At 36.4% G+C, this 26,563-nt stretch overlaps 1 protein-coding gene, 1 non-coding gene and 1 pseudogene across 3 annotated transcripts; 2 read left to right on the top strand and 1 right to left on the bottom strand.

Moving 5' to 3' along the window:
• Positions 1–20: 20 nt before the first annotated feature.
• On the top strand, positions 21–26,563 carry NAA50 (N-alpha-acetyltransferase 50, NatE catalytic subunit). Of its 2 annotated transcripts, none has more exons than XM_043594209.1 (5): positions 21–370; positions 21,420–21,553; positions 21,977–22,096; positions 22,559–22,625; positions 23,591–26,563. In XM_043594209.1, exons 1-5 carry the CDS (start codon positions 363–365, stop codon positions 23,766–23,768), a joined length of 507 nt encoding a protein of 168 aa, XP_043450144.1. In that variant the 5' UTR covers positions 21–362; the 3' UTR covers positions 23,769–26,563. The 2 variants fall into 2 exon arrangements, with proteins under 2 accessions (XP_043450144.1, XP_043450143.1); XM_043594208.1 differs by having other exon boundaries at positions 46–370; positions 21,417–21,553.
• On the top strand, positions 15,600–15,702 carry LOC122492497. The gene has a single exon (XR_006299674.1). It is a non-coding gene; the product is annotated as a U6 spliceosomal RNA (small nuclear RNA).
• Positions 16,706–17,197, bottom strand: LOC122491455 (annotated as a pseudogene).

Raw genomic sequence — 26,563 nt, 5'->3', positions numbered from 1 at the left:
AACAGCAGCGCGGCTGCGCGCAAGGCGGCCGGCGCGCCGGCGCGCAGAGGGGGCGGGGTGAAAGGTCACAGCGCGGCGGCGGGTCTGGCTGGCGGCGGCCGCGGGCGGGAGTCGATTGCCCGGTGTGCACGTGTGGAGAAGCGGCGGCACAGCGCGGCGGCGGGAGACACTCCCGCCCCCTTCGGAGACGCAGGGCCGCGCTCGACTCCCGCGGCCTCCGTCATTCGCTCAGCTCCCTGCCCTAGGTGGGGAGGCCGGCTTGTGGGGGTTGAGTGGCCCGAACTGAGGGCGCAGAGAGCTCAGGGCGGCGACGACAACGGCGTTGATATCCGCGGTAACAACGGCCTCAGCAGGCGGGGAAGATGAAAGGGTGAGAAGGGCAGCCGGGCAGGGCCCGGCCAGCGGGGGGAGAGGGGCTGCGAAGGAGGGGAGAGACTCCGGGCGAAGACCCGGCGGAGGGAGATTTCTGGGATTCTCTCTGCTCAACGGAGGAGGCGGATGCTCGGCGCGGGCTCTTGGCGGGCTGAAGGGCCAGCAGGGGCAAAACGCGGGGAACGCAGGATTTCGGCCCGGAGGACGAGTGTGGGTTGAGCGGAGACTAGCAGCCGAGGGGGGCAACGGGGGAAAGCTCTTGTGAGGCTCCTTGGGCCTCCTACCTGGGAGCGGACGACTGAGCCACCCCCGGCCCGCCACTCCAAGTGGAGTGATCTGGTTGTCCTCTTTAGACCCAGGCTCAACGCTAGCAACTGCGGTCTTTGACACCTTTCAGTCTTATTTACACTTGAGAGCTGGAAAGAACCTTCTGGAGGGAGAAGGAATTGGAATAAAGAGCATGGGATGAGTATTAAGAGCTAGTGACTCAACTGGATTTGGGTTGGGTCAGAGCGAGTGGAGGAGGGGGAGAGAGCGTGAGCTCTGTAGTGTTGGGGTGCCAAAATGTTTAAGGAAGTATTGCCGATCAGTAGGTGGAGCTATTGCTCCAGTAGTTTACTATTGCCCCCGTGCTGTGAGGGGGTTCTTGGTTACTCCTCAGAAGCTTTTTTCAGGTGATTAGAAAAATTAATACTCTTTCATAGTTTTCCTCTTGGATCAAATTAGGGTTTATATTGGTTCAACTCTTCCCATTTGGATGATGTCACCTTACTATTAAATTACGTACTGTTAAAATATTAATTACGTAACAGTGTTTGAGAATATTTCCTAAATCAAAGCCGTTTTGAAGCCTTCCTTTTATCAGTTTTAAAAGCTTTCTGAGATTTTTTCTATTGTAGCTAGTCAAAGAATTGTAACTATGTTCGAGCTTCCAAACTGTTCAGCCTTTTGAGTATGAAGTAAAAGTCAACTTTCGAAATAATCTCATGCTGCCTAAAACAAGGCTCTGAATATTATCTTGGTATGTATATGTGTGTGGGGTCGAAGAGGTCCAAGAAAGTTTAATTTGGCCTTAGGTCTGTAATATGATTCCCTGCTCTGATTTGCTTTAAATATTGGAAATCCATTCTAATGCTTAATTGTATGGTTTGCACTAAAATTTAGGAATAATGAAATTTTTGTAGTACCTGCACTATTTCACGTCAAATTCTAAAGAGTTCCAATCAGGATATTAATTGAGGTATGGGAAGTATTTGTAGTATTTGAATCATGAACTAGGAAGTTTGGCTATTTTATATATGATCCAATATAATTTAGTGAGATTTTTCTTTTTTTTCCCTTTAGTATGGACGCTGTTTCTTACTCATTTTTGTATTCTCATCAGCGAGCAATACTTCTCTTGTTCTGTTAAGAGTACTAAAAATGAGGCTGAATAGTTCCCACGGTTGAGACTCTGCATGGATTTATAAAGGAAGGCCTCCAAGAAATTATTCTGGGTGTTTAGAGCCAAAATCCTTGGTCTAACTCTGTCTTGCTAGGGTGTAATGTTCTTTCTGATACCTAACTTGGCAATAGAAATGGGGTCAAACAATGATATTATTCACAATCTTCCTTCAGTTAATACACTCATGAGGCAATTAGCTCTTTATTTAAAATGGTGTTTTATATGTGTAACAACATGATGGTAACAAATCCCGAGAAACGAGTAACTGGCCAAATTTAGAGGATGAAGAGTCCTTAAGTCTAGTTCCTATCACTTAAGATTGGGAGCTTAAAGTTGCGTTCCTCGTAATGGTAAATTTTTAAGATGATTTCACTATTCCTGTGAATAGTCCCTTTAACTTCCCAAATGAACTAACTCCCAGGTAAGATGGGACTTTAAAATGTTTTTCACTTCTAAGTCTTGATTTAAGGCACTGAACAAATGAAGATAATAGGCATTATTTGAAAGATTCTAAGATCCTTGAGTTCAAAGACTTGTATCATTATACACAAGGTGGTTAGCGTTATAGTCCTGACTCTTGAAGAACTTCTAATTCTAACTCAATCTACTATTTAAATGTTTTATATTGTTTTCTATATTCACTATCATTTTCAAACTTTTTAAAGTTACTATTTGATTTTTCTTCATATTTTTACTTAGTTTTTATTGGTAGTAGCAGGAAGACATTCCATTGTGTTGGCATGCATTTGCCTTTCCTCCGTAGGAAAGTAGATAAATTTCCAGTTTTTCATTACTGCATGTATTTATTTGCATGGTCTAGAAATTTGAGGTATATTACAAGATACTGTTTCCTTTTTATCTATTATTCCTCTCTATGGAAGGTGATATTTAAGCAAGAAGTCACAGCCATGACAGAGATGGCAATATAATTAGTATAATAGAAAGTAAAACTGAATTCATTTACCTTTCAATTGTAGCAAAGGGGTATAAATTCTAATAAAAATGTCTTTAACAAGATGTGAATACATGCAAAGATGGGAAAGTAGATGACAATAATATAAATATAGTATACAGAACAGTGTAGTTTACTAATTAAAATATTAAAATCAAAGATTCTGCAGTCAAAGGAATCTATGTTGAAGAACTCAGAATAATGATTATCTTTGATAGCACAAGGGAGTTTTCTGAAGTGCTAGAAATATTCTCTATCTTTACCTTGGATATTGATTGCATGGATGTATATGTATGTTTGAAAAATCATTGGACTGTGAACAAGATTTGTGTCCTTTACCATACAAATTCTGTACTTCAATAAAACAGGTTTTTTAAGGTTGTATTGCTGTTTTTGTTGGGGGACAGGCAGTGAGTCTGAAGGAGAATTCAGGAACCTTTGTAAACCTCCAATTTGTACTCCAAGCTTCTATGAAGCCAATAATTTGTGGGATGTGGATGGAAATACTGGATTTTAAAATATTTTGTAATGTTCCTTGCTGTATTGAGATGAATTCACATAAAATATAACCTACCTGTACCATGATTTGTTTTAGAAAATCAATAAAATGACCTAACCAATATAAGGGAGAAATAAAGGGAAAATAAACTATAAGATTTCTTTTTCAATAGGTAAATGACCAGGTACAACTACATCATAAGTCATAAGATTAGATGTTTGCATCTGTTTGTAAATAGCATCATTATATAATTTAGAAAGTAGTTCTGTTACCAATACAGATGTGTGCACTGGTGACTAATGCAGTGTTGACATCAGTGTTGTGATTTTTTTCCCCAAAATCATGGACAGTTGTTGGTAAAATTCTGAACACACGAAGAATAATTAAGAATTTCTGGGTTGAAAAAGATTTTTAAAGGTTATCCATATAAAGCATTATCTTTCAAAGATAGTGCTTTTGCTGGACCAAATTAACATCTGTATTAACTTTCACTTTGCTTACGTTTTCCATTTTGCCCTGTGGAAATCTTTTGACTTCTGATTTTCTCTTCTAGGTATTAGCTATGGTTTCCAGCTTTGTGCCATCTAAAAAGATAAAACTTCTCAATTCTTTATTTAAATACTCTTTTTTTTAAGCACAGCCTACAGAAACCATTAAATACCAGTTGCAACTGATAGAAACTTCCTTTTCATCATAGAAGTGAAAATTGTGTGTATTACAGTTTAATAACTACAAAATTATGTAATTGTCCTATCATGAACACTGCTTTCTCTTGATCTGATCTCTTCCATCAGTTTCTATATGCATTCACTGCCTAACTTATTGGGAAAATGTTAGTCCTGTCTAATACAGTAGTGACTAGCTACATTTGGCTGTTGAGCAGTTGATATGTGGCATGTGTTACTGAGAAACTAAATTTTAATTACAATTTTAAATTTAAAAACTGATACTCAAAGTTGTTGGACAATTTTTTGGTATGTTTGGAACAATGTGGATATGTGAATCTACTATAAATTTTGTGAAATGTAAATATAAATAAAATATTTGAGAGGAAAATTAGCATCTGAATTGAGATGTGCAGTGTAGTACACACTGGATTTTTAAAAGACTTGGTATAAAAAAAGATTTTTTTAAAAAGGGAAATTAATAATTTCTATTTTGATTACAAGTTGAATTGATTTCATCTGTTCTTTTTGCCTTGTTAATATAGGTACTAGAAATTTTTAAATTACATTTGTGACTCTAATTGTATTTATTTTGGACAGTGCTGGACTAGACTCTGAAAATAAAAATTGTGTAAAACATGATCTTTTTCCTTAGGATACAATTTTCAGATGGAGTTTCTAAATAGTAAATGTGCAGTTTGTGGGCCAACAGATAGTGTATGACTGGTTATGCCTCTGATGAAGGATTCTGAGGTCACTCTTGGTTTTAGATTAAATTATTGTAATCCACTTACTTTGTCTGCTGTGGATGGAGAAGGGATAAATTGGAAGTATGCATTTGCCTTTCCTGAGCTAGGGTGATCTGTAATTCTGCCTCTATCATGGCTGAAGCTGTTAGTAGAAGACCCTTGTTTTTGAAGTCCAGAGACTTTTCTCAGTCCTCGATAGTATGGCAGTAAATGCTTGTGTATAAAACTACTTGATACACATTCTTATTTCTTTTGGATAGTTCCCTAGAAGTGAATTTTTTGGATCAGAAGGTGCTGGCATTTTAAAATCTCTGATATTTGTTGCCAATTGACCTCTAGAAAGATAGTGGCAGTTCATACTGCCAATGGTGTGTGAGTGCCTTTTTCTTCTCCAAGGGCTAATGGGGAAGGGGAGGGGCACTTGCAGAAAATAAGGAAATGGAGGAAGATGTTTCATCCATCAGTGGTATAAATTACCTTCTTCTGGGATGAGTAGCATACATTGAGCGTTTGTAAAATGATAGAAATAATTTCTTTACAGGTTGGATTTGGGGACATATTCACATAATAGTCTTAACTCTTAATTTTGCTTTGCTGATTAGATGATAAATGGTATTTCTCTCTCCACCTTTTTTGTTACTGTTAATTTGATTACTTAGGTTGGATATTTCCCACTTTTATTGGCCATTTGTATATCTTTGCGGCTTACCTGTTACTTGTATAGCTTATCAATTTGGATATTGATTGTGTTTTGACTTCAAATTACAAAACAGTCAAATACAGTATTTAGAAAATGGGGTTGAGACATTCAAATTAGTGAATATTGTCAGAGTGATGCCAGTTTAGGACCTAGAACATGAGAAGAAATTTTTTACAGAGCTTGCTAAACTAGTGTAAGCAAAGAGAATTGTACTTAGCAGCATTTTAAACATTTATTTCTCTTTCCAGAAAACTAAAATATATTTAAATATATACTTGGATCCCCCCCCATTTGTATAGATTGTTATTCATAGCATAATTTATTTTCATAAAGGAGACTTTTAATGCAAAAAACATTGAACTAAAAGCAACCACGTTTTATAGTTCAGTGTGCCATTAACGATAGTTAGCAGTAGGGTCTCTGGTAGGTTTTTTTTACCTCTGGGAGTTGGTTTCTTTGTCTTTAAAGAGAACAGCTTGAACCTGAACAGGAACAACTAAAGGTTGAAATTCATGTGCCCTTTCTAGTCTGTTGATAATATTTTATCAGTATTTAATCTGCTGATAGCTTTGATGAATTTTCAGATTGCCAAAAAAAAGTGATATCATTGACTATTAATATCTACCATAACTGCTATGGCATGTGTGTCACTCGTTTGCCATCCCTGGTTTCTTATCAGCTGTAACTTTTCTGTGATACCAAGAAACAAAAGTTTGGAATCATGGGGCATATTTGAACTGTTCTCTTTTAAGTCGCTTTCTTCATTTTGCTCTTGTGTCTGCCTTTTGAGACCTGCTCTCCCATCCCTCCCCCTCATGACACTTTTGCTTTTTTTTTTTTTTTTTAATAGGTACCTAATACCAGACCATAGATTCTCAATCCCACAATAGCTCTAAGAAAGCACCCATAGTCTACTAATATATTTATAGGTATAGTATCTTTAGTTTACTAATGAAAAAACCATTACAGAGGTGAATCAAGAAGGCAAGGAAGCTCAGTGAGTTCTGGAATTTTTGAGTAGCTTTATATGGCCAAAAACTGGTGGGAGAGAGGGAGGGTGAGGCCAGTGGCCATACGTAGGTGATGAGGGCTTTATTTGCAGTGCTATTCGAATTTCATTTGGCAGATTATATGCAGCTCTTAAAAGGTCTTAAGCATTAGAAATAAAGTGATCATATTTGTATTTTCAAAAGATTATTCTGAGTGTGTTGTGATGGCTTTGTCTCCGTTCTAGTCTTATTTCCCTTAAGTAAGCCATTAGAATTTGTGTTGAAATGATGCTCTGAAGCATACTGCTTAGAGAAGGGGTATAGGTAAAAATAGGTTATGAAGATATTTGGGGAGCAGAATTAACAGGGATTAAAATGGGATGTAAGAGTACATCTAAAACTAAGTTTTTTATATTGGATGGGTGATGGGACTATTCCTACAAATAGAGAATAGAGATATGTGTTCCAATTTCCTATAGAGGATGATGAGTTCAGTTTTCAATGTGTTGAATTTGAGATTCCTGTAGAGATAACTAGTAAGCAGTTGGGAATATGTGTTTGGATTCAGAGATTTGGAAGTAAAAACATTTAGGAGGTAGTAAGGGAAAAGCCATAGCTGGGAAGGAGTTCTCTTAATTGAATGTATGGATGGATGATCACAGAACATTTTTTCAAAGGATAATTTGGTTATTTTCAGGTTATTGAAGTTATTTCATTTCAGGTTATTTAAGTAGGTTATATCTGATGTGTGTTTAACACTTCTAGTATCCCAGCAAATAATTGCTGAGATTTTTGCACACTTGATTCTTGCACTCATACAGCTTGCAGAGCTAATCCACTCACCACCACTTTTTTGATACTTGTAAAACCTCTAGAATAGTAAGTCTCAAGGAGGGTCACACCTTCCCCCCTGCGTATCTGGTAATGTCTGGAGACATTTTGGGTTGTCATAATGGGGTGGAACGGTTAGTGGGTAGAGGCTAGAGATGATGCTGAATATCGTACAGTGCTCCACCACAGAGCCCCTCACAACCAAGAATTATCCAGCCCAGAGAGAATATCAGTAGTACTAAGATTGAGAAACTGCTCTAAAATCTAGATGAGAGAAAGCCCATCAGTTAAATTAAAGGCCTAGAGATTCTTGGACTTACTGGGAGTAATTCATCAATTCCTTGAAATATTTGAGGTCCTACCCCAAGTCCTATAGTTCAGTAGAAGAGATAAGGTATAAAAATAAATGCTTAGAATGGTACAGAGGTACTGTGCCTAGGAAGGGTACAAACAGTATAATATAGATGAGGTGGAAATCTCAGCGGGATGACAGGTTAAGACTTCTTGAACAATTAGTATTTAAGCTGTGCTTTGATAAATGCTCAGTGGACTTGTAAGTTAAAGGAATTTATCTTTTATGTAATTTATTTGAGTGTAGAACCAGATTAATGCTAGCTAAGGCAATTACCTACTCTAAGCCCAAGTTTTATGCAAATCCCTTTTATCATTAGTACACCTTAGATAAGTGTTTCAGGTTTGGTATTTCTCTCAACCTTGAAGAGTAGAAAGGACTCCTTTGAGGGGAGTCATGGGTGGCTGATCTTGCACTATAATGGTAATGTGTAGACATAGGCCTGGTTCTGGCTTTGTTGATAATTGGCTGTATAATTTACAGGTACATCTGTCTCTGGGCTTCAGTCCCATCATCTGTGAAATGAAGGGGAATGGACCCAGTGGCTTCCAAGTTCCCTTCCAGATCAAACACTCTGCACAAGAAATGACCAAGCAGTTAAAATTTTGTGCTGAGGTGTACTCAGTACTCATTTAAAATATAAATGGTTAGGCTTTAAGCTTTATACAGTTCTTCATTTTCTCTTCAACGTAACTTAAAAAGTCAGACTTTATAGAGAAAGGCCTACTTTTGTGTAGTCATATCTCCATCTTGTGGCCCTTCAGAATATTGCCACTAAATTTTGTTTTTATAATTATGGGCATAATTGGCATTACTTTTAATAGCTTAAAAACATTTGAGTGCTTATTATCTGATGTTGCTGTGCCAAATACTTAATATGCATTGTCTCATTGTGACACAGTGTTTGTTTTAAGCCACAGGTAAAGTTTTGCTGCTACCACAGGGGCACCTAGTTAAGCATTTGAATTTCCATTCAGGTCATGATCTCCTGGTTCATGAGTTCAAGCCTCATATCAGGCTCTACACTGACAGTGCAGAGCCTGCTTCGGATTCACTATCTCCCTCTCTCTGACTCTCTCCTGCTTGTGTGTGTGTGCTCTCTCTCTCTCTCTCTCTCAAAATAAATGAAAAAAAAAAAAAAAAGGTTTTCTGCTACCGTATTTTAAGTGCAAAGATGGTATGAGATTTGACAGAGTAACAGATTCATCTTCTGGTGCTGATACAAATAACTAACAAGCTGTGTAAAGTAGGAGGCCAGTAGCTGTGTTCCAAATCTAAGGACTTGATATACAAGGGCACTTTTGCTATATCATTCACCATCCTCCTCCCTCTTTTAGATCTTATTCTAAAATCTTTGGTATGAAGAAACATTGGGGTTTGTTATGGATTTGAAAAACAAAAAAATAACGTGTCACATGAATTTACTTGAGCCAAAAGAATAATTCAGTTTGTTTAATCACTACTATATTCAGTTTTTTTACAGTTAGGGTTGTAAACTAGTGCCAACAGGAACCCAGGAACAGGCAGATAAGGTAAATGAGTAAAAAAAAAAAAAGGGCCAGAAATGTAGGCTTTATGTAAAAGCTTCTGATTTAAATGTTAGCAACCAACTTTAAAAACAAACTGTTGAGTCTACTAGATGTAGCAGATTTGACTTTTAGTCCAGGAATTTGAGGCTTATCTACAGAATAGAGGTCCTAAACTGATAAATTAAGATAGTTTGTGTTGTTAAATTACATTGAAATCTTACCCGAAGTAAGTAAACAGTGTAGTGATTAAAAACCATTTTTCAAGAGTCAGGCTGATTTGAATTTGAGACTAGCTCTCAATACTAGCTATAGGTAATACACTGTTAAACTTACATAAGGAAAATGATTCCATATTTTATGTGAAATCCACTTCTCTGTGACCATCGTTAGCCTTTTTCCGTCACTGGAATACTTGGATATGGAAATTTACACATATGCAGTGCAGTGGGAAGTTTATTAACTTAGGTGGGTATTAAATTTGTGTGGTTGAGGGGCGCCTGGGTGGCGCAGTCGGTTAAGCGTCCGACTTCAGCCAGGTCACGATCTCGCGGTCCGTGAGTTCGAGCCCCGCGTCTGACTCTGGGCTGATGGCTCAGAGCCTGGAGCCTGTTTCCGATTCTGTGTCTCCCTCTCTCTCTGCCCCTCCCCCATTCATGCTCTGTCTCTCTCTGTCCCAAAAATAAATAAACGTTGAAAAAAAAATTTTTAATTTGTGTGGTTGATATAAGAAGCTTTAATCATTAAAGATTCCACGGTGGGATGTGGAAATCTGAGTTTTTAACTGGCAAGGTGATTCTGGTGTATAGCCAGGTTTGGAATCCGTTCTTGGCTTTTGTGACACTACTTCTCCAGACCTTATCCCTCCTCTCTTGAAAATTGTTTCTCAGACTTCTTCATGGGCTCCTGTTCGTTTACCCCTAAAGTTCAAGTATTTTTTTTAGTAGTTGTGGTTTTAAATGTTCTAATTCACTATGATACTTTTTTTGAGGAAGGGAGAGAAAGTGTGCATGAGCAGGAGAGGTGTAGAGAGAGGGAGAGAGAGAATCCGAAGCAGGTTCCTTGCTGTTAGTGCAGAGCCCATACAGGGCTCTGTCTCATGAACCATGAGATCATGGCCTGAGCCAAAATTGAGAGGCAGACGCTTAACCGAGTGAGCCACCTAGGTGCCCCTCACTATGATATTCTTGGTAATGTGATATGTTCACATAATCAGAGGATGTATATTATGCAGTATTTTTATTCCAGGAAATAACTCTCAAAGTGATGTGTTACAAAAGGGGATTTTTCCTTATGAGTTAAATTAATGGAAAAACTCTGGATGCATTCCCTCTAGTATCTGTTTTTATCTACCTAATATCAACATTGCTTCTAATCACATTAGGTAGCATTTAAACTACATTATATAGGGGCGCCTGGGTAGCTCAGTTGGTTAAGCGCTGGACTTCGGCTCAGGTCATGATCTCACGGTTCATGAGTTAGAGCCCCGCATTGTACTCTGTGCTGCTCAGATGGAGCCTGGAGCCTGCTTCAGATTTTGTGTCTCCCTCTCTCTGCCCCCCCCCCAAATAAATATTAAAAAAAAAAATTTTAACTACATTTTGTAAATAATTTTTCAAATGATAGATCTTACCAAAACAATGTTTGATAGTAGTTTTAATGGGGAAAAAAATAATGTCAGAACATGTAGGCCATTTACACCAAAAGTAAAGACTGTATAACAGACTATCCTGAGACTTACGAATTTATAAGAGGAAGCCTATATCAGAATGGAAGGCTCATTTTCATCCAGCTCTCATTCAGCTTTTCTGCAAACTGGAGGCTTGGTACAGCTGGCAGTTGAGGGGTTGTGGTTGTTAAAGGTTTGAAATTCTTGCCTTTTACTGTTTTTCAAATAGTAGAGAATAAAGCATCAGATGCTTTCTGCTATGAGTTTTAGTATCAAAATTAGTGTTTGTTCTTTCTTGGACAGAGTTGGCTACAAAACAACATAAATGCAAAATATTACAGCTTGTAGTTCCTTATGTAATAAGTAACATATGTTTGTTTTATTTTTTGTTACAGAAATTTTCAAACATCTTCAAAAGTAAATAGTGCATTGAGCCCTCAATGCATTCAATTCCAATGAATAATATTAATTCTCATGTTCTTTCATCTTTTATTAGTAGTTTCCCTTTTTCGCTGGAGTACTTCAAAGGAAATTCTTGACATACTATCCCATTCTATCTGTAAATACTACTGTATGAATCTTTATCATGGAAGGACTTTTTAGAAAAAGTAATTCTAATACTGTTACATCTAATATCATCTTAAGATCTGACACCCAGTCTGTATTTGCTTTTTCTCATTTGTCTTGTAAATGTCTTTTTCAAATCAAAATCCAAAAAGGTCCACACGTTTTCATTGGCTGAAATATCTCATAATCTTTTTTTTTTTAATTTTTAGTGTTTATTTTTGAGAGAGAGAGAGAGAGAGAGAGAGAGAGAATGAATGTGAGTGGGGGAGGTACAGAGAGACGCAGCAACAAAGAATCCAAAGCAGACTCCAGGCTCTGAGCTGTCAGCACAGAGCTTGATGTAGGGCTCGAATTCAAGGACCACAAGATCATGACCTGAGCCAAAGTCAGATGCTTAACTGATTGAGCCACCCAGGCGTCCCTTTATCATTTCTTAATCTGACAGTTCCTTCTTCTTTTTTAAAAAACAAAGTTACTTTAGAATAGTTTTTAGCTTTACATTTATGAAGATGATACTGAGAATTTCCAGTTCCCCCTATAAGTAACAGTTTACACTAGTATGGTACACTGTTAGAATGAAAAGGCAAGCCAAAAATTGGGCAAAAATAGTTGCAAATTATATATCTGATAAAGGGCTTGTCCCCAAAATATATAAATATAAATATATATATGTATATATATATATATATATATATATATATATATATATATATAAAGAACTCTTACAACTCAATAAGTAATCCAGTATAAAAATGGGAATTCTTTTATTAATTAATGTTAAAATTGTAGGTTTATTCTCAGGCCTAGACCGGGGACAAATACTTAAATAGACATTTCACCAAAGAAGATGTACAAATGGCTAATAACCATAAAGAAGGATGTTCTATAGTATTAGTCATTAGAGAAATGCAAATCTAATGAGATTATCACTTCACACTAGTAAAATGGCTATAAAGAGACAATAAAAAGTGTTGGTGAGGATGTGGAGAAACTGTTATTGGTAGGAATGCAAATGGTGCAGCCACTTCAGAAAACAGTTTAGCAGTGTTTTCCATTACTACCATAACAAATTACTACAAACTTATTGGCTTAAAAACGCAAATCTGGGGGCGCCTCGGTGACTCAGTCGGTTGAGCATCCGACTTTAGCTTAGGTCATGATTTCGTGGCTTGTGAGTTCGAGCCCCGTGTCAGGCTCTGTGCTGGCAGCTCAGAGCCTGGAGCCTGCTTCAGATTCTGTGTCTCCCTCTCTCTGTCTGCCCCCTCCCACTTTCTCTCTGTCTGAAAAATAAAAATTAAAAAATTAAAAAAAACCCCACAAATCTGTTACCTTGTTCTTGAGGTGAAAAGTCTGAAATGGGTTTTACTGAGCTAAAGTCAAGGTATTAGTATGAATGGTGATTTTAAATAGTACCCCTGCCCCCATTCATGTTTATTTGGAACCTTGGCACATGACCTTATTTAGAAATAGGGTTTTTGCAGATGTAATTAAGATGGTCATACTTGATTAGGGTAGGCCCTAAATCTGATGCCCATTGTCCTTAAAGGAAGAGGAGGCGGGGCACACACGCAAAGAGCACCATGTGAAGATGGAGAAACGCATTAGTTGTTACTGCCACAAGCCAGGAAACATCTGAGGCCACCAGGAGCTGGCAGAGGCAAGGAATTCTATCCAGTCCAAATCCAGAGAGCATGGCCCTGCTGGCCTGATTTTGGATTTCCAGATTCTGTAACTTCCATAGAATAAATTTCTGTTTTAAGCTATCGAGTGGTAATTTGTCAAGGCGGCTTTAGGAAATTAATACAACATTGTGTTTCTTACAGAAGTTCTGGAGGAGAATCCATTTTCTTGCCTTTTCAGCTTCTGTAGGCCACCTGCATTCCTTGTTTTGTAGCCCTTCATCTTCAAAGCCAGCAGTGTAGCATCTTGAAATCTCTTGCTTTTGCTTCTGTTGTTTTATACTTTTAAGGACCTCTGTGATTACATTTTGGGCCCACCCAGGTAGTCCTAGTTAATCTTCCCATCTCAAGGTATTAGTCACATCTGCAAAGTGTTTTTCCATGTAAAATAACATAGTCAAGATTGCTAGGATTGGAACATGGACATACTTTGGAGGTTGTTATTCTACCTACCAAAGGCGGTTTCTTTAAAAAGTTAAGCATATTTGCCATACAACCCAGCAATCTCATTTCTAGGTATCTCCAGAGAGAAAGTAAATTTGTGTCCACACACAGACTTGTATGCAATATTCATAACAGTGTAATTTATAATGGCCCATGAAGTAAATATTATTAAAATGGCCATCAAGTGGTGAATGCATAAGCAAAATGTGGTATATTCATACAATGGAATATTGTTCAACTGCTGACACATTACATCATGGATGAACCTCAGAAACACACTACATGAAAGAAGTGCAGTGCAAAAGATCATGTTTATTGTATGATTCCATTTATATGAAATGTCCAGGAAAAACAAATCCATAGAAAGAAAGTAGATTTAGTGACTGACTTTGGGTAGGAAAGGACATTTGCTTCAGATTTGCACAAGGGATTTGGGGGGTGTGATGTGAATGTTCTAAAGCTGAATTGAGGTTATGGTTGCACATGTCTGTAAATAGTCTAAAAATCATTGAATTGTGCGCTTAAAATACGAATTTCAGGGGTGCCTGGGTGGCTCAGTTGGTTAAATATCTAACTCTTGGTTTTGGCTCAGGTCATGATCTCAGGGTTTGTGAGTTTGAACCCTGCGCTGGGCTTCACACTGACAGCATGGCACCTGCTTGGGATTCTCTCTCTCCCTCTCTCTCTCTGCCCCTCCCCTGATTCACCGTGCTTGCTCGCTCTCTTTCTCTCTCAGTAAGCTTTAAGGGGGAAAAAAAAAACCCATGAATTTTATGGTTTATAAATTATACCTCAAGGCTATTTAAGAGAAAAATAGGGGCACCTGGATGGCTCAGTCAGTTAATTAGTGTCCAACTTGGGCCTGGGTCGTGATCTTGCGGTTCGTGAGTTTGATCCCTGCATTGTGCTCTGTGCTGACAGCATGAAGCCTGGAGCCTGCTTCAGATTCTGTGTCTCCCTCTCTCTCTGCCCATCCCTCACTTGAATTCTGTCTCTCTCTCAAATAAAACCTTAAAAATAGTAAGATGTAAAAGGTAGGAAGGGGCTTCTGATTATTTGCAGTATACTAGCTTACAAAGGACATGTGTCCATAATACACTTGAAATCTACTTTTTTTTAATGGGCAAAAGATTTGAACAGCTCCTTTACCGAAGAAGTTCTGCCAATGGCAAAGAAATACATGAAATAATGCTCTACATCATTTGTTACTTAGAAACATGCAAATTAAAACCACAATGAAATGTCACTACACACCCATTAGAGTAGTGTAAATTTTTAAAGGTTGACAGTGCCAAATTCTAGATGCAGAACAACTGGGACTCTGATACATTTATAATCCAGTGTTACCTCTCTTTGGTATTTATTCAGAAGCAATTAAAAATTAATGTTCACACAAGAACCATAGAGAAATGTGTATAACAACTTTATTCATAATCACCAATAACTCTAAACCTAAATGCCTTTCAACACAAGGATAAACCATAGTATATCCATACTGTGGAATATTATTTAGCAATAACAAGGAATGAACTGTTGATAAAACAGTGTGGTAAATGTCAAAAGCATTATGTTGAATGAATGAAATCAAGCAAATGGCTATGTATTATGTAATTCCACTTAAGTGACATTCTTGAAAAGGCAAAGATATGGGGAACAGAAAACATTAATGGTTGCCTAGGACTGGTGGTAAAATTGAACTACAGAGGGTCATGAGAGATTTTGGGGGTGATGTATCTATATCTTGAAAACTATCATTATACATGTTGTAAAAAGTAGAACTATACAGGAAAAAAGCGGATTTAATTTTATGTAAACTTTAAGACATGTTATTAAGTTTATTTGGGGGGGCGTGGTTAAGCAGAGAGAGGGAAAGAGAATCCCAAGCAGGCTGTGCACCGAGCCCAACACATGGCTCATCTGACAAAAGGTCATGACCTGAACCAAAATCAAGAGTCAGACAGACACTTAACTGACTGAGCCACCCAGGGGCCCATAATACTTTTTAAAAGCTGAGAATGAAAGTTGATCCCTCCCAAAAGGCTTGAAAAATAAAGAACAACTAAGAGTTGTTACATACAGAAAATTTGCAAGCTGGTGGATTGGAATAGACTACATCAATAATTATATTAAGTCTGGACAGACCAAATACTTCAGTTGTCAAGTGCTTGCTTCGGCAGCACATATACTAAAATTGGAACGATACAGTGAGGATTAGCATGACTCAATGTGATGACATTTTCCCTTTTTTCTTTCATGCTTTTTTAATAAGTAAAAGTAATACATGTACATTGCATAATATTTGAAGAATTATGTAAAAAAATATACTCCAGTTGTCAAATTAGAGGAATGAAACTCTATAGTATATGCTGTTCACAAAAGAAACTTTAAATATAAGGATAAAGAGAGGTTGAGAGTAAAAGATGGTAAAGATACATGATGCAGCATTGATTAGAAGAAAGCAGTATGTCTGTATTGATGAACAGAGTAGACTTTAAGACAGGGAATATTACAGCAGGTCATCAACTCATAACAGTCCCAAAGTTATGCCCTTAGTAATATAACTTGAAAATACATGAAGCAAACATTGACAGAACTGAAGAGTAAGAAGGAACACTTTGAAATTTTGTTCAAGGCTAAACATAATCCTGATTGAGAAGAAAGCCTATCAGGAATATAAAGAAATAAAAACAGGTTTGTCAGAATAAGCTTTCTTGGGGGTATCATTTAAATAAAGATTTAAAGGAGGTAAGAGAGTAGTAACCTGCAGCTAAGGATAAAGAGCCTATCGGCATAGAAAGCTGCAGGTGACACAGATGTTGGGAAGGTCAGAGATCTCGTTTTGGATAGGTTTAATTTGAGGTGTCTACTACAGATGCTTTGGAGTTCAGGAGTGACCTTTAAGCCAGAGAGAGATTTGGAAGATGGCAGCATTAAAGCCATAAGATTATGATATTGTCAACCTAGAGAATAAGTGTAGATAGAGAAGACCGGCAAGTACCATCTTGATGTGCAAGCTCCTCATAAAATTGATTCTCCTTCCTCTCCAATCCCAGCTTCCACATTTACACAAAGCACACTTTTTTTTTTTAACTTTATTTATTTATTTTGAGAGAGAGAGCGAGCGTGAGTGTAAGAGGGGCAGAGAGAGAGGGAGAGGGAATCCCAAGCAGGCTCCATGCTATCAGGGCAGAGCCTGGCACAGGGCTCAGTCTCACAAACCTGGAGATCATAACCTGAGCTGAAATCAAAAGTCAGACTTAACTGACTGATCCACCCAGGTGTCCCCCCCCCCCCGCCGTTTTTTTTGTAATTTTATGGTTTTATTAACACAAATGCGACATGCACATAAGCTATCTATTCATTTTCGTTGCTGCACAGCTTGGCTTTGGGATTGGTGGCTCTGATGGCCAGCTGGCTACTCTTTCCCCAATGGCTTTGTGGCTCTTGGGGGAGACATTGTAAGCAGTCTCTGCACAATTAAGATTTGTTGCCCATCAACAAGATTTGTTGCCCTTCAAGCTCCTTGACATTGTGACCTAGGAGCTTCCAGAAGCTACTAGGCAGCATGTGCTCTGTTTTCTTACTGCTCCCATAAGCAGCGTTGGGCAGCAGCATCTGGCCCTTGCACCCTATTGTCAGTGCTTCTGAGTTTCTGCCAGTTGCGCTTAATTTTGACACATCAGCTGACTGGCGCTGGATGAACTTCTTGGTCCACTTTGTAAGCGTCTTGGGCTTCACCAGAGGTCTACGGGTGGCCATGATGCCAAGTAGGAGATGGCTGCCACCTCTGCAGGCAATGCATTGGTGAGGAAGACTGTCACAGAGTACACACAGTAAGCTTTGTTTTACCAAATCAGACTGCCTGTAGTTTGGAGAATACATCGTTGCTATTTTGTTCATGTTCTATGCTCTCCTTAGAATTCATTTCTTACTCTCCTACAGAACAAACTCTTAAGTCACCCTTCACATCTGTTTCCAGGATCACTTTTATTCTAGTATTACTTTTGTACTGTGTGCAAGTGCTATTACTAAGATATTGTGTTTCATATATATATACATAATTATATATGTGTAATGTATGTATATATGTAATGTGTGTTAATATATGTGTGATCAATATATACATATACCTGTATTTCCTACTAGGTATAAACTCCTTTGCATTCCAGGTTTTAGCACATAGGTGTTCAAATATTTATTGAAATAGACCCGGTTTATGCTTTGAATAGGCAACTATTATGTTCATTAAAACTTTAGAAAATTTCAAATTCACAGAATTCATGAAACCTCTGTTTAATTTTCTAATAGAGACTTTGGAATTCCTTTTGACTTACTTTAGAAGTTCTTTTCACTTCTAAATCTTATTGTGTGCAGTCATGTTCTCATTTTCTTAACATTTCTGCATAGCACTCTATGCTTTTGATACACGTTCTTTGCTAAATTATAAATTGCTATTACTCTTGATATATTTAGAATATCCACATCTTAAAATAATTCAGAGCTGAGTGGTCAAGATGACAGAAATATTACATTTCAATCAGACATATCATGTTCATGAAAGTTAAACTGCATTTGAAGGTGAATTTTGCTGACAAAGTTATATTTAATAGATGCTTAAACAGCCACCAAATGATATTCATAGTATACCAATTCTGTTTTGAAGTGTGTACACACACACACACACACAGAAAAATATAGGGAGACTATATATCAAACTTATTTCTAGTAGTCTTACAGGATTTTCACTTCCTGAGTAATTACTATGGTGATGGACATTTTTTTTTTTTTAATCAAGACATGCTATTTATTTATTTACTTGATTAGACAGGGAAAGATTAACCTGGTGTTCCCTAATGATTTAATACAGTGTTCTGTATTTAAGCTTTTTCTGCCTACTCTGCTGGAAACTTTTTTAGTAGTTAACTTTTATTTGGTTTAATTCTAGCACATTGTACCATAACCACCTTTTCCTTTTGTATGAAGTCAAGAAATACCTGGTTGTTATTTTAAAAATTATAAAGATGCTTGAAGTGTGGTGATTACCTAGAAATCATTCTTTTTTTTTTCTTTTAAGTGTTTATTATATGTGTATGTATGTATTTATTTATTTTAATCTCTGCACACAATGTGGGGCTCAAATTCACAACTCCAAGATCAAGAGTTGCATACTCTTCCAACTGAGCCAGCCAGGCACCCCACCTAGAAATCATTCTTAAACTTTGAAAAACACGTGTTCTTTCACTATAATTTAGGAGGTTGGCTTCCTAGGTTACGTTTTTCTTTATTGTTTACTATTAGACTTCATAATGTAGTTTTTCAGTGATTGTTTTAAAATACGGAGACTGACTCTTTGATTGCAATGGATAAAATACGGAGACTGACTCTTTGATTGCGATACTCAATTTGGGGTGTTATACTCAGTGAAAGAGTAACATTCTGCTAAGTGAAATAAGCCAGCCAGACAATGGTATTGCTTACATGTGAAATCTAACAACAAAAAATCAAACTCATAGAAACAAAGTAGATAAGGGGTTGCCAGGGTGGGGGGAATAGGAAGAGGTTGGTAGAAAGGTATAGACTTTCAGCTATAAGGTGAATAAAGTCTGAGGATCTAATGTATAACAGGGTGACTGTAGTTGATACCACTGTGGGTATAATTGAAACTTGCTAAGAGAGTAGAACTTAAATGTTCTTACCAAAAAAAAAAAAAAAAAAAAGTGATAGTTGTATTAATTATGGGAGGAATCCTTTTTCTAAAAAAAAAAGAATAGTGTAGGTAAGATGTGATCCCTGTATTTTAATGTTCTGTACTTTAATGTTCTGTACAGCATAACACTATCTACCAGTAAAAAACCTGAGTGGTAGATGGTGGTAAGTGAGCCTAAGTAGGTTTTAATTAGAAGAGGACTTAGGGTGAAATGTTATTTCCTTCAGCCTTAAAGAAGACAAAGCCAGGGTGTGCTTTTATGAAGAGAGGAGTTGTTCTTAGGGAGATAAAACCTAGTTAAAGAACACCTGAATCTCACAGAGGGAAGTCATTTTAGTTGTAAAATACTTAGGCCATTTACCCATATTTAATTATATGTCTAAAATTGGAAAAGAGTGTAACAGAGAAATCTCTATTTTTTACTGTGGTGTTGGCCTCTTAATTTTGTGTGGCCACTAAGAAACTGTGTGCTCAGATCTTAAGAAAATATCAAGATACGCAAGAGTTGGTTGCACAGTAAGTAATAAAAATGAAATAATTGAGGCAGGAAGGCTAAAGTTCCAAATGAGCATAATGGTCTGTAATAAAGTTTTTGTGTTATTAAGAACTATAATTTATTCATACTTTCTGATAATCTGAATTGTAACATTTCAGAGAATAGTGTTTTTAAAACTATACACAATTAAAAAAAATTTTTTTAAAGATTGTATGTTTAAGTATAATCTTTATACCCAACATGGGTCTTGAACTTACAACCCCAAGATCAAGAGTTGAATGCTCTACCCAGTGAGCCACCCAGGCGCCTCTCACAATTCTGACTACACATTTTTTGTATATGCTTTAAAGCTTTTTTTGTATATTAACAAAAGCTATTTTATTATATGTTATATATATTTAGATTGTGCCCCTCCCCCCCCCAAATAGTATATCAATGTTTTTGTGGTAATAAGATAAACATATCATGCATGCTTTATTTAATCAGTTCCCTGCTGAGGACACTTAGTTTTGTTGTTGTTTTTTTTTTTTTTTAGTCATTTTAGAAGTGTGAAGATTAACATTCTCATTTAGTCATTTCTCCCAACAGTTTTCAAAACCTATGTACATATGATGCAAATGATCAATTAGGGTGTATTGTCTGTACTTCCCTGCTATTGACTAATGCCATTGTGATCTGGAATTAGCACCCAGTGCATAGGACCCACATTATCTAGCTGCTTGGTTGACATCAGATTGTTTTATTTTTCAACTCATTTTTATTTCAGTTTGATCTTCTTTTCTTTAAAGGATTTTATCATCTACTGTTGTGGTTTTTAAGAAGGCCAATAATGCATGTAAGCATCTCCACTAATGACACTGCTAGTGGTAATAGGAAGAAATATATGCGTAGATGCTGTTCAGGTTTGTCTTGTCACATTTGATCAACCTTTAGCTTATGGTGGAGAAATGGACTTGAGCTATTAAAAAAATCCTTTTGTTGACAGAATTATAGGCAAAACAACTTTTTTACTATGAGCCTGAATCATTTTAGATTTAATTCCTTTTCCCACAGAACCAATTGTTTTGATTACATAATGGTTTTTCAGAAATGCTACCGTTGCATTCTTGATAAGTAGTTTTCAAATAGATCCCCGCCCCCGCCCCCATTCCTTTGTTCCACTGCCATAGATTCTACCTCTGAATCTGTGGGGTGTGAGGTCTAGGAATGTGGATTTTGAATACCACCCCATGTAACTGATGTAGTGGTTCCTAGTTCAATATATATAATTTTTGTCCATTTGGATTATTTTTCAGAATAAATTTCTAGGATAGACTTGGACAAAGAAGATGTACCTTTCAGGTTTTTGATACATAGTACTAGATTGTGTTCCAGAGATACTGTATCTATTTACATTTTCACCAGCAGACTATAAGAATCCCATTTGCCACCCCCTTGTCAATATTTGGTATCATCAGTCCTTTGGATCAGTAATAGTTGTCTAAAAACTGTAAACTACAAGGAAGATTTTGGCATTTGTGTAGATTATTAGTCTGGCCTTCTGAGTAATTATTGTTTATCATATTTGTCTCTAAATATATAATCATATGAGTGCTACAAATTGAATCTGCATAGAATGGCTGGCAGAATCTTATAAATGGTAATCTTTGTAGGAATATAAAGTCAGTATGAAAGGTTGGATTTATCAATTATGTAAAAAAGACTTGGTACTAGTATGTTTATCTTAACAAATGAAGCTAATTATATTTTATTGAGTACATTTTGGTTTGTTCCAGTAGCCGGATCGAGCTGGGAGATGTGACACCACACAATATCAAACAGTTGAAGAGATTAAACCAGGTCATCTTTCCAGTCAGCTACAATGACAAGTTCTACAAGGATGTGCTGGAGGTTGGCGAGCTAGCAAAACTTGGTATAATAGTTTTTTTCTTTTCTCACTTCATTTGTTTTGTTGGTGTTCTTGACCCTTAGTTTTTAATATTTGAGCAGAGTTAACTAATTTAATCTCTTTATTTTACAAGTGAGGAAATGGGGGTGATCCAGGTTTTGAGAAGGATCTCAGAGAAATCAAGACAAAATATTTGAATTTTAAAAGAAAATGCTAAATACCTTCTCTCTTATTTAGTATGTGCCTGTATGTTTCACATATATGTCTACTCTAGATGCTTAAATCCGTAAAAAGATGTATAAAATTTTTGAGGCTTTTTCTATTCAGAGTAGTTGATAAAATTTAATGCTATGATAGCAGTAATTTAGCCCTTATAGAAGGGGAGGAAGATTCAATAAAATGTTATTCTGTCTTTTGAACTTAATATTTTTATATTTTCCATGGCAGCATATTTCAATGATATTGCAGTAGGTGCAGTGTGCTGTAGGGTGGATCATTCACAGAATCAGAAGAGACTTTACATCATGACACTAGGATGTCTGGCACCATACCGAAGGCTAGGAATAGGTAAAATTATTTGTTTTTGTGTGTGTGTGTGTGTGTGTGTGTGTGTGTGTGTGTGTGTGTGTGTAAAGAAGCATAAATACATCATTACTGTTTCTGACCCAATGAGTGAAACCATTTCTTTTGAGAGTATTGGGAAAGAGTTACTGAATTATATAAGGTGGAAAATAACTTTATTTATTAATCTAATTCACCTGGAAGCCCTATATAGATTTGTCATCAATGTCCCCCTTTCGCTTTTTCTGTTTTCCTTTTCTCTGGAAGGACTTGTATGTAAAGGTTGCTTTTCTACTAGCAGTTTTTAACATATGTAGATAGTAGGGAGAGAACAAATTTTTCAAAAATCAGGTTGTCTAGTGTTTACCTCAAATTCTTTTAGGATTCAATAAACATTAAGATGGCATTTAGATGTGTAATATAAACATTATTTTTCTAAGATTACTTACTTGTTTGTCTTGTTAATAGGAACGAAAATGTTAAATCATGTCTTAAACATCTGTGAAAAAGATGGCACTTTTGACAACATCTATCTGTAAGTTAAACGATATTTAATGTTCTTATGTAAAGAATTTAATAAATTGGCAATAGAAATCTTTACTGGAAGCTTTAAAATCTGGTTCCTTATTTCATTGCCTTTTGGAAAAAGCATGGAAGTAGTGATTATGAAGTTTTTGTTTTGTTTCAATAATAGATCAGGAACCTAAGATAAAACTTTCTCATTTTGCTTTATTGTGTTGGGGTGGGAGCTTCTGAAGTCACAGGGATGAAACCAAGATTAAAACTAAAGTCTTCAGAACTGAAGAATTAGTATCATTAATACTATTCTTGTGCCATCTGTTTGCTTTCTGGGTTTTGTTTAAGGTTCTCAGTGACATGCTTATTAGTAGTAGAGTTTAATAAACAAAATCAAAGAGTATTTATCTGATAATACCAATGTTAAGATTATTCTCATTTTAACTTTGGCACTGGGAGAGATTAAATTATGTCATGCTGTTCTGAGGAGTAATTGACAAAGCTCAAATTTATTTTTAAAATGTAGCATTTTTTTTATTAGAGGCTATATTTAGGCATTTGAGACAATATATCATTTTTCTGTCATGTTTTTTCTGCATGTGTTAATATGGTCATTGGATCATCCCTGTGGTTATTTACCCATTTATAATTCCAGGAATCCTTTCTCTCCTTGCAATGAAAAACGTTATGCTAGCTAGGATACTTTACCCTTTCTCGATTGTAAGAATAAACCCTATTTATGAGTCTCCTAAATTCAGCCAGCTGTCTTGAAGATGTAACAGGTTAAAGGTGTAAATTTGTCATCCAAGTTTTTCTGAAATGAATACTCAGTCTTTGTTGATAACTAGTAATTGTGAAGAGAATCTAACAAATGTCTGCAGTATTCCAGCTCCAACCAATATGAAGCTATTTGCAGAATACGCAAAAGCTGATGAATTCTTAAATTTTTTTTTTTTTTTTTTCTGATACCCTCTTATATCTTAGGCATGTCCAGATCAGCAATGAATCTGCAATTGACTTCTACAGGAAGTTTGGCTTTGAGATTATTGAGACAAAGAAGAACTACTATAAGAGGATAGAGCCTGCAGATGCTCATGTGCTGCAGAAAAACCTCAAAGTCCCTTCTGGCCAGAATGCAGATGTGCAAAAGACAGACAACTGAACAAATTAGAAATGAACTTTCTTGCACTTGCTTGTCGCCAAATAAAAGAGAGGCCCATTGATTTTTTTACCCCATCTTTCTTTTCCCCCTCCTACCTTGTTCTTGTTTGTCCTCCTTTCTTTCTTTTTCTTTCCTCTAAAAGGTTTAATACTTCCAAGGACTTTCAAAATTAATCATGTTTGGATTGTTTTAGTTTTCTTATTTTTGTGAGGTGGTTTGATTGTAGGAAGGAGGAGGTATAGATCTGTTTGGTTTCATAGTTAAGATATATATGGTCCCAAAAATTTGGGGTGTCAGTGTCAATTTTTTTTTTTTATGTCCTGCTTTCACATTGAAGGGCAGAGCCTACGAAATGTTGTATATATCAAAAGACAAAAAGAAACAGCAGCAATATCTTGTTCTCTAATTCAAAGACAAGTTTAGTGTGTTTGTGGTACTTTGGGTTTTCAAGACTGTGGGATGCTAATCCCTAGACATTGCCTTCACTCCACCTTTTGTCCTTCTGAGTGTTATCTCAGGAGTTGGACCATTGTTATCCTTGTAAGAAATACTAAGCTTATTTTGTTTTTTAAGCAGTTATTTCTTTCTTCCTTGCTGAGGGTGGGTGGGACAGTTTGGGTAGGTAGTGTTTTACTTTGGTCTCCGTATTTGAGTTACATGAGTGGGCTGGTTGTTGGCAGGTTTATTTTTCCTGCTGTTGATTGTTATTAGTGGCATTAACTTTTAGAGTGTGGGCTGGTGAGATTAATTTTTTTTAATATCCCAGCTAGAGATATGGCCTTTAACTGACCTAAAGAGGTTTGTTGTGATTTACTTTTTTTTCCTGTCCTTTTTCTTCAGTACACCCACAATAGTTAGTCTAACCTTAAAAATGGGAGTTGATGTCCTTATAGGTCAATACCCCTAAATAAATCTGAAGCAGGTATCGTCTCTTGGACATATTAAAAAACACCTAAAAGGAAGCTTAGATGGATTTGTGGCACGATAAATGCATTTAATGTCAGCTAATGCGGACTTAAAAGTATGGCCACTGAGCATTTGATTATATAGGAGAGAGTATCTAGACAGTATTTTTGAGAATAACATAGCTGTGCTATTGCTTATCTGTTGGAGAACATCCCAGATTTGCTTATTTTCTGTGCCTATGATAATGAGTTTAAGGATTTGGGGGAGGGGGAATTGTTAAATAAATTGCTTCTATTCTTGGAAAAGTAGAAGTTTAGAAGTGTTAATAACACAGATTTCACTGTGACCTCCTCTACTGACGTGACTGGTTTATGCCAGATCATTTTCTGGCACATAGGGAGTGGCTTGGATGGGATGATAACTTTTGTAAGATAGGAGACATCTGAAGTTTTCATGTTTTCCTCCATTGTCCCATATCCAATATTTAAAATTCTCTAGATTGCCAATACTGGTGGCCCATGAAATGTTCTCATTAGACTTTAAAACAATGCACAGGGCTTGAATTTTCTTGTCATTTGTCTTTAAAAGAAAGTTTGATTCGTAATATTTATCCTCATGTAAATCCTGATAATATAAGTCTCATCTCTCCAAATATATTAAATGACAAAATTATTTTACACAGTGTTTATGCACAGTTTGTAATCTTAAGTTCTTATTTGAGAATGTGAAAGTACAAAGTATAGTAGACTTCAATGGTCTTAATCGAGTGCCAAGAGTAATATAGAAAAGGAAGATAGCTGAATGAGTTTATAAGATTCTAATCTTAAGATAGTAAAAATGTAGAAAGACTATGCTGGTTTCTTGGGTATCAATTTCTTAAGCAGTCCAAATACAAGTTTAGAAAAAAAGAGCATTAAGCACCTTTACCTTCATGGATAAGCTTCAGCTTGCTCTTGCCAACAGAAGAGTGCTTGAGTTACAGAAGGCATACTTAGTTTGAAGAATTCAGCCTTTTTGTAAACTTCCAGATATCAAAATAGATTTTGATATATAAATGAGTTTTCTGAGATGACACTGCCTCTATTTCTATAACCATTTCGCCTGGACTATCTAATCAGTCCAATGAATGTATCCCTAAATGTGGTTGTTGAAAACTGAATAGCTGCCTCATGACAATTAAGTACATGTTATTTAAGGAGGGAAAAAAAATTACATTTTGAATTGAGTATGTAGGCTTCTTATCATTATACTTTCTTTTTCCACACTAGATAATGACTTTAAATTGTAAATGTTTGAAAAGGGTTAATTGTCCTACATCAAACTTGTATTAAGTAATTCCATCCATTTAAGGAAGAGGAGGATGTAGAAGCCGTAGGAGCTGGGCACTAGTTCATACGCCTGTGAGTCGGTAAAGACTCAAATAACGTCCCATGTTGAGTTGGTTATTTTGGAACGTAAAAATTGTTGAGGTAAAACAATCCTATTAACTGGAAGATCAGAGAATATATCCATATTTTTTTGGACAGATAGTTTTTACTGTGGGGCAAATAGGTAAAAATTATCCTGTTTTGTTATTGCATTTGGGTTCTAAAGAAAAGAATCTGCAGAGAAATCTATGCAATATATAATTTGTCCAGATTAGTTTTAATTTGGGGAAAGAAGTTCTAAAATATCCCCAAAGCAATTTATTCATCAATTGAAAGTCCTCCAAAAATAGAACTATTGGGAAACTGGTTTGTGGGTGGAAAAGAAAAGCTCCCTCAGTTTTTTGGAGGGAATAACTTTAAAAATACTTAAATGGCTAAGTTTATTTGGTGCAGTTAAAAATTAAACTTGTTGATTTTAACATTGCTGTTACATCTGAAATAAACTTATGTGATGTTCTGGTA

This window comes from Prionailurus bengalensis, chromosome C2, assembly GCF_016509475.1.
Source record: "Prionailurus bengalensis isolate Pbe53 chromosome C2, Fcat_Pben_1.1_paternal_pri, whole genome shotgun sequence".
NCBI lineage: Eukaryota > Metazoa > Chordata > Mammalia > Carnivora > Felidae > Prionailurus > Prionailurus bengalensis.
Note: the sequence above shows the minus strand (reverse complement) of the source record. Positions and strands in the feature narration are given on the sequence as shown.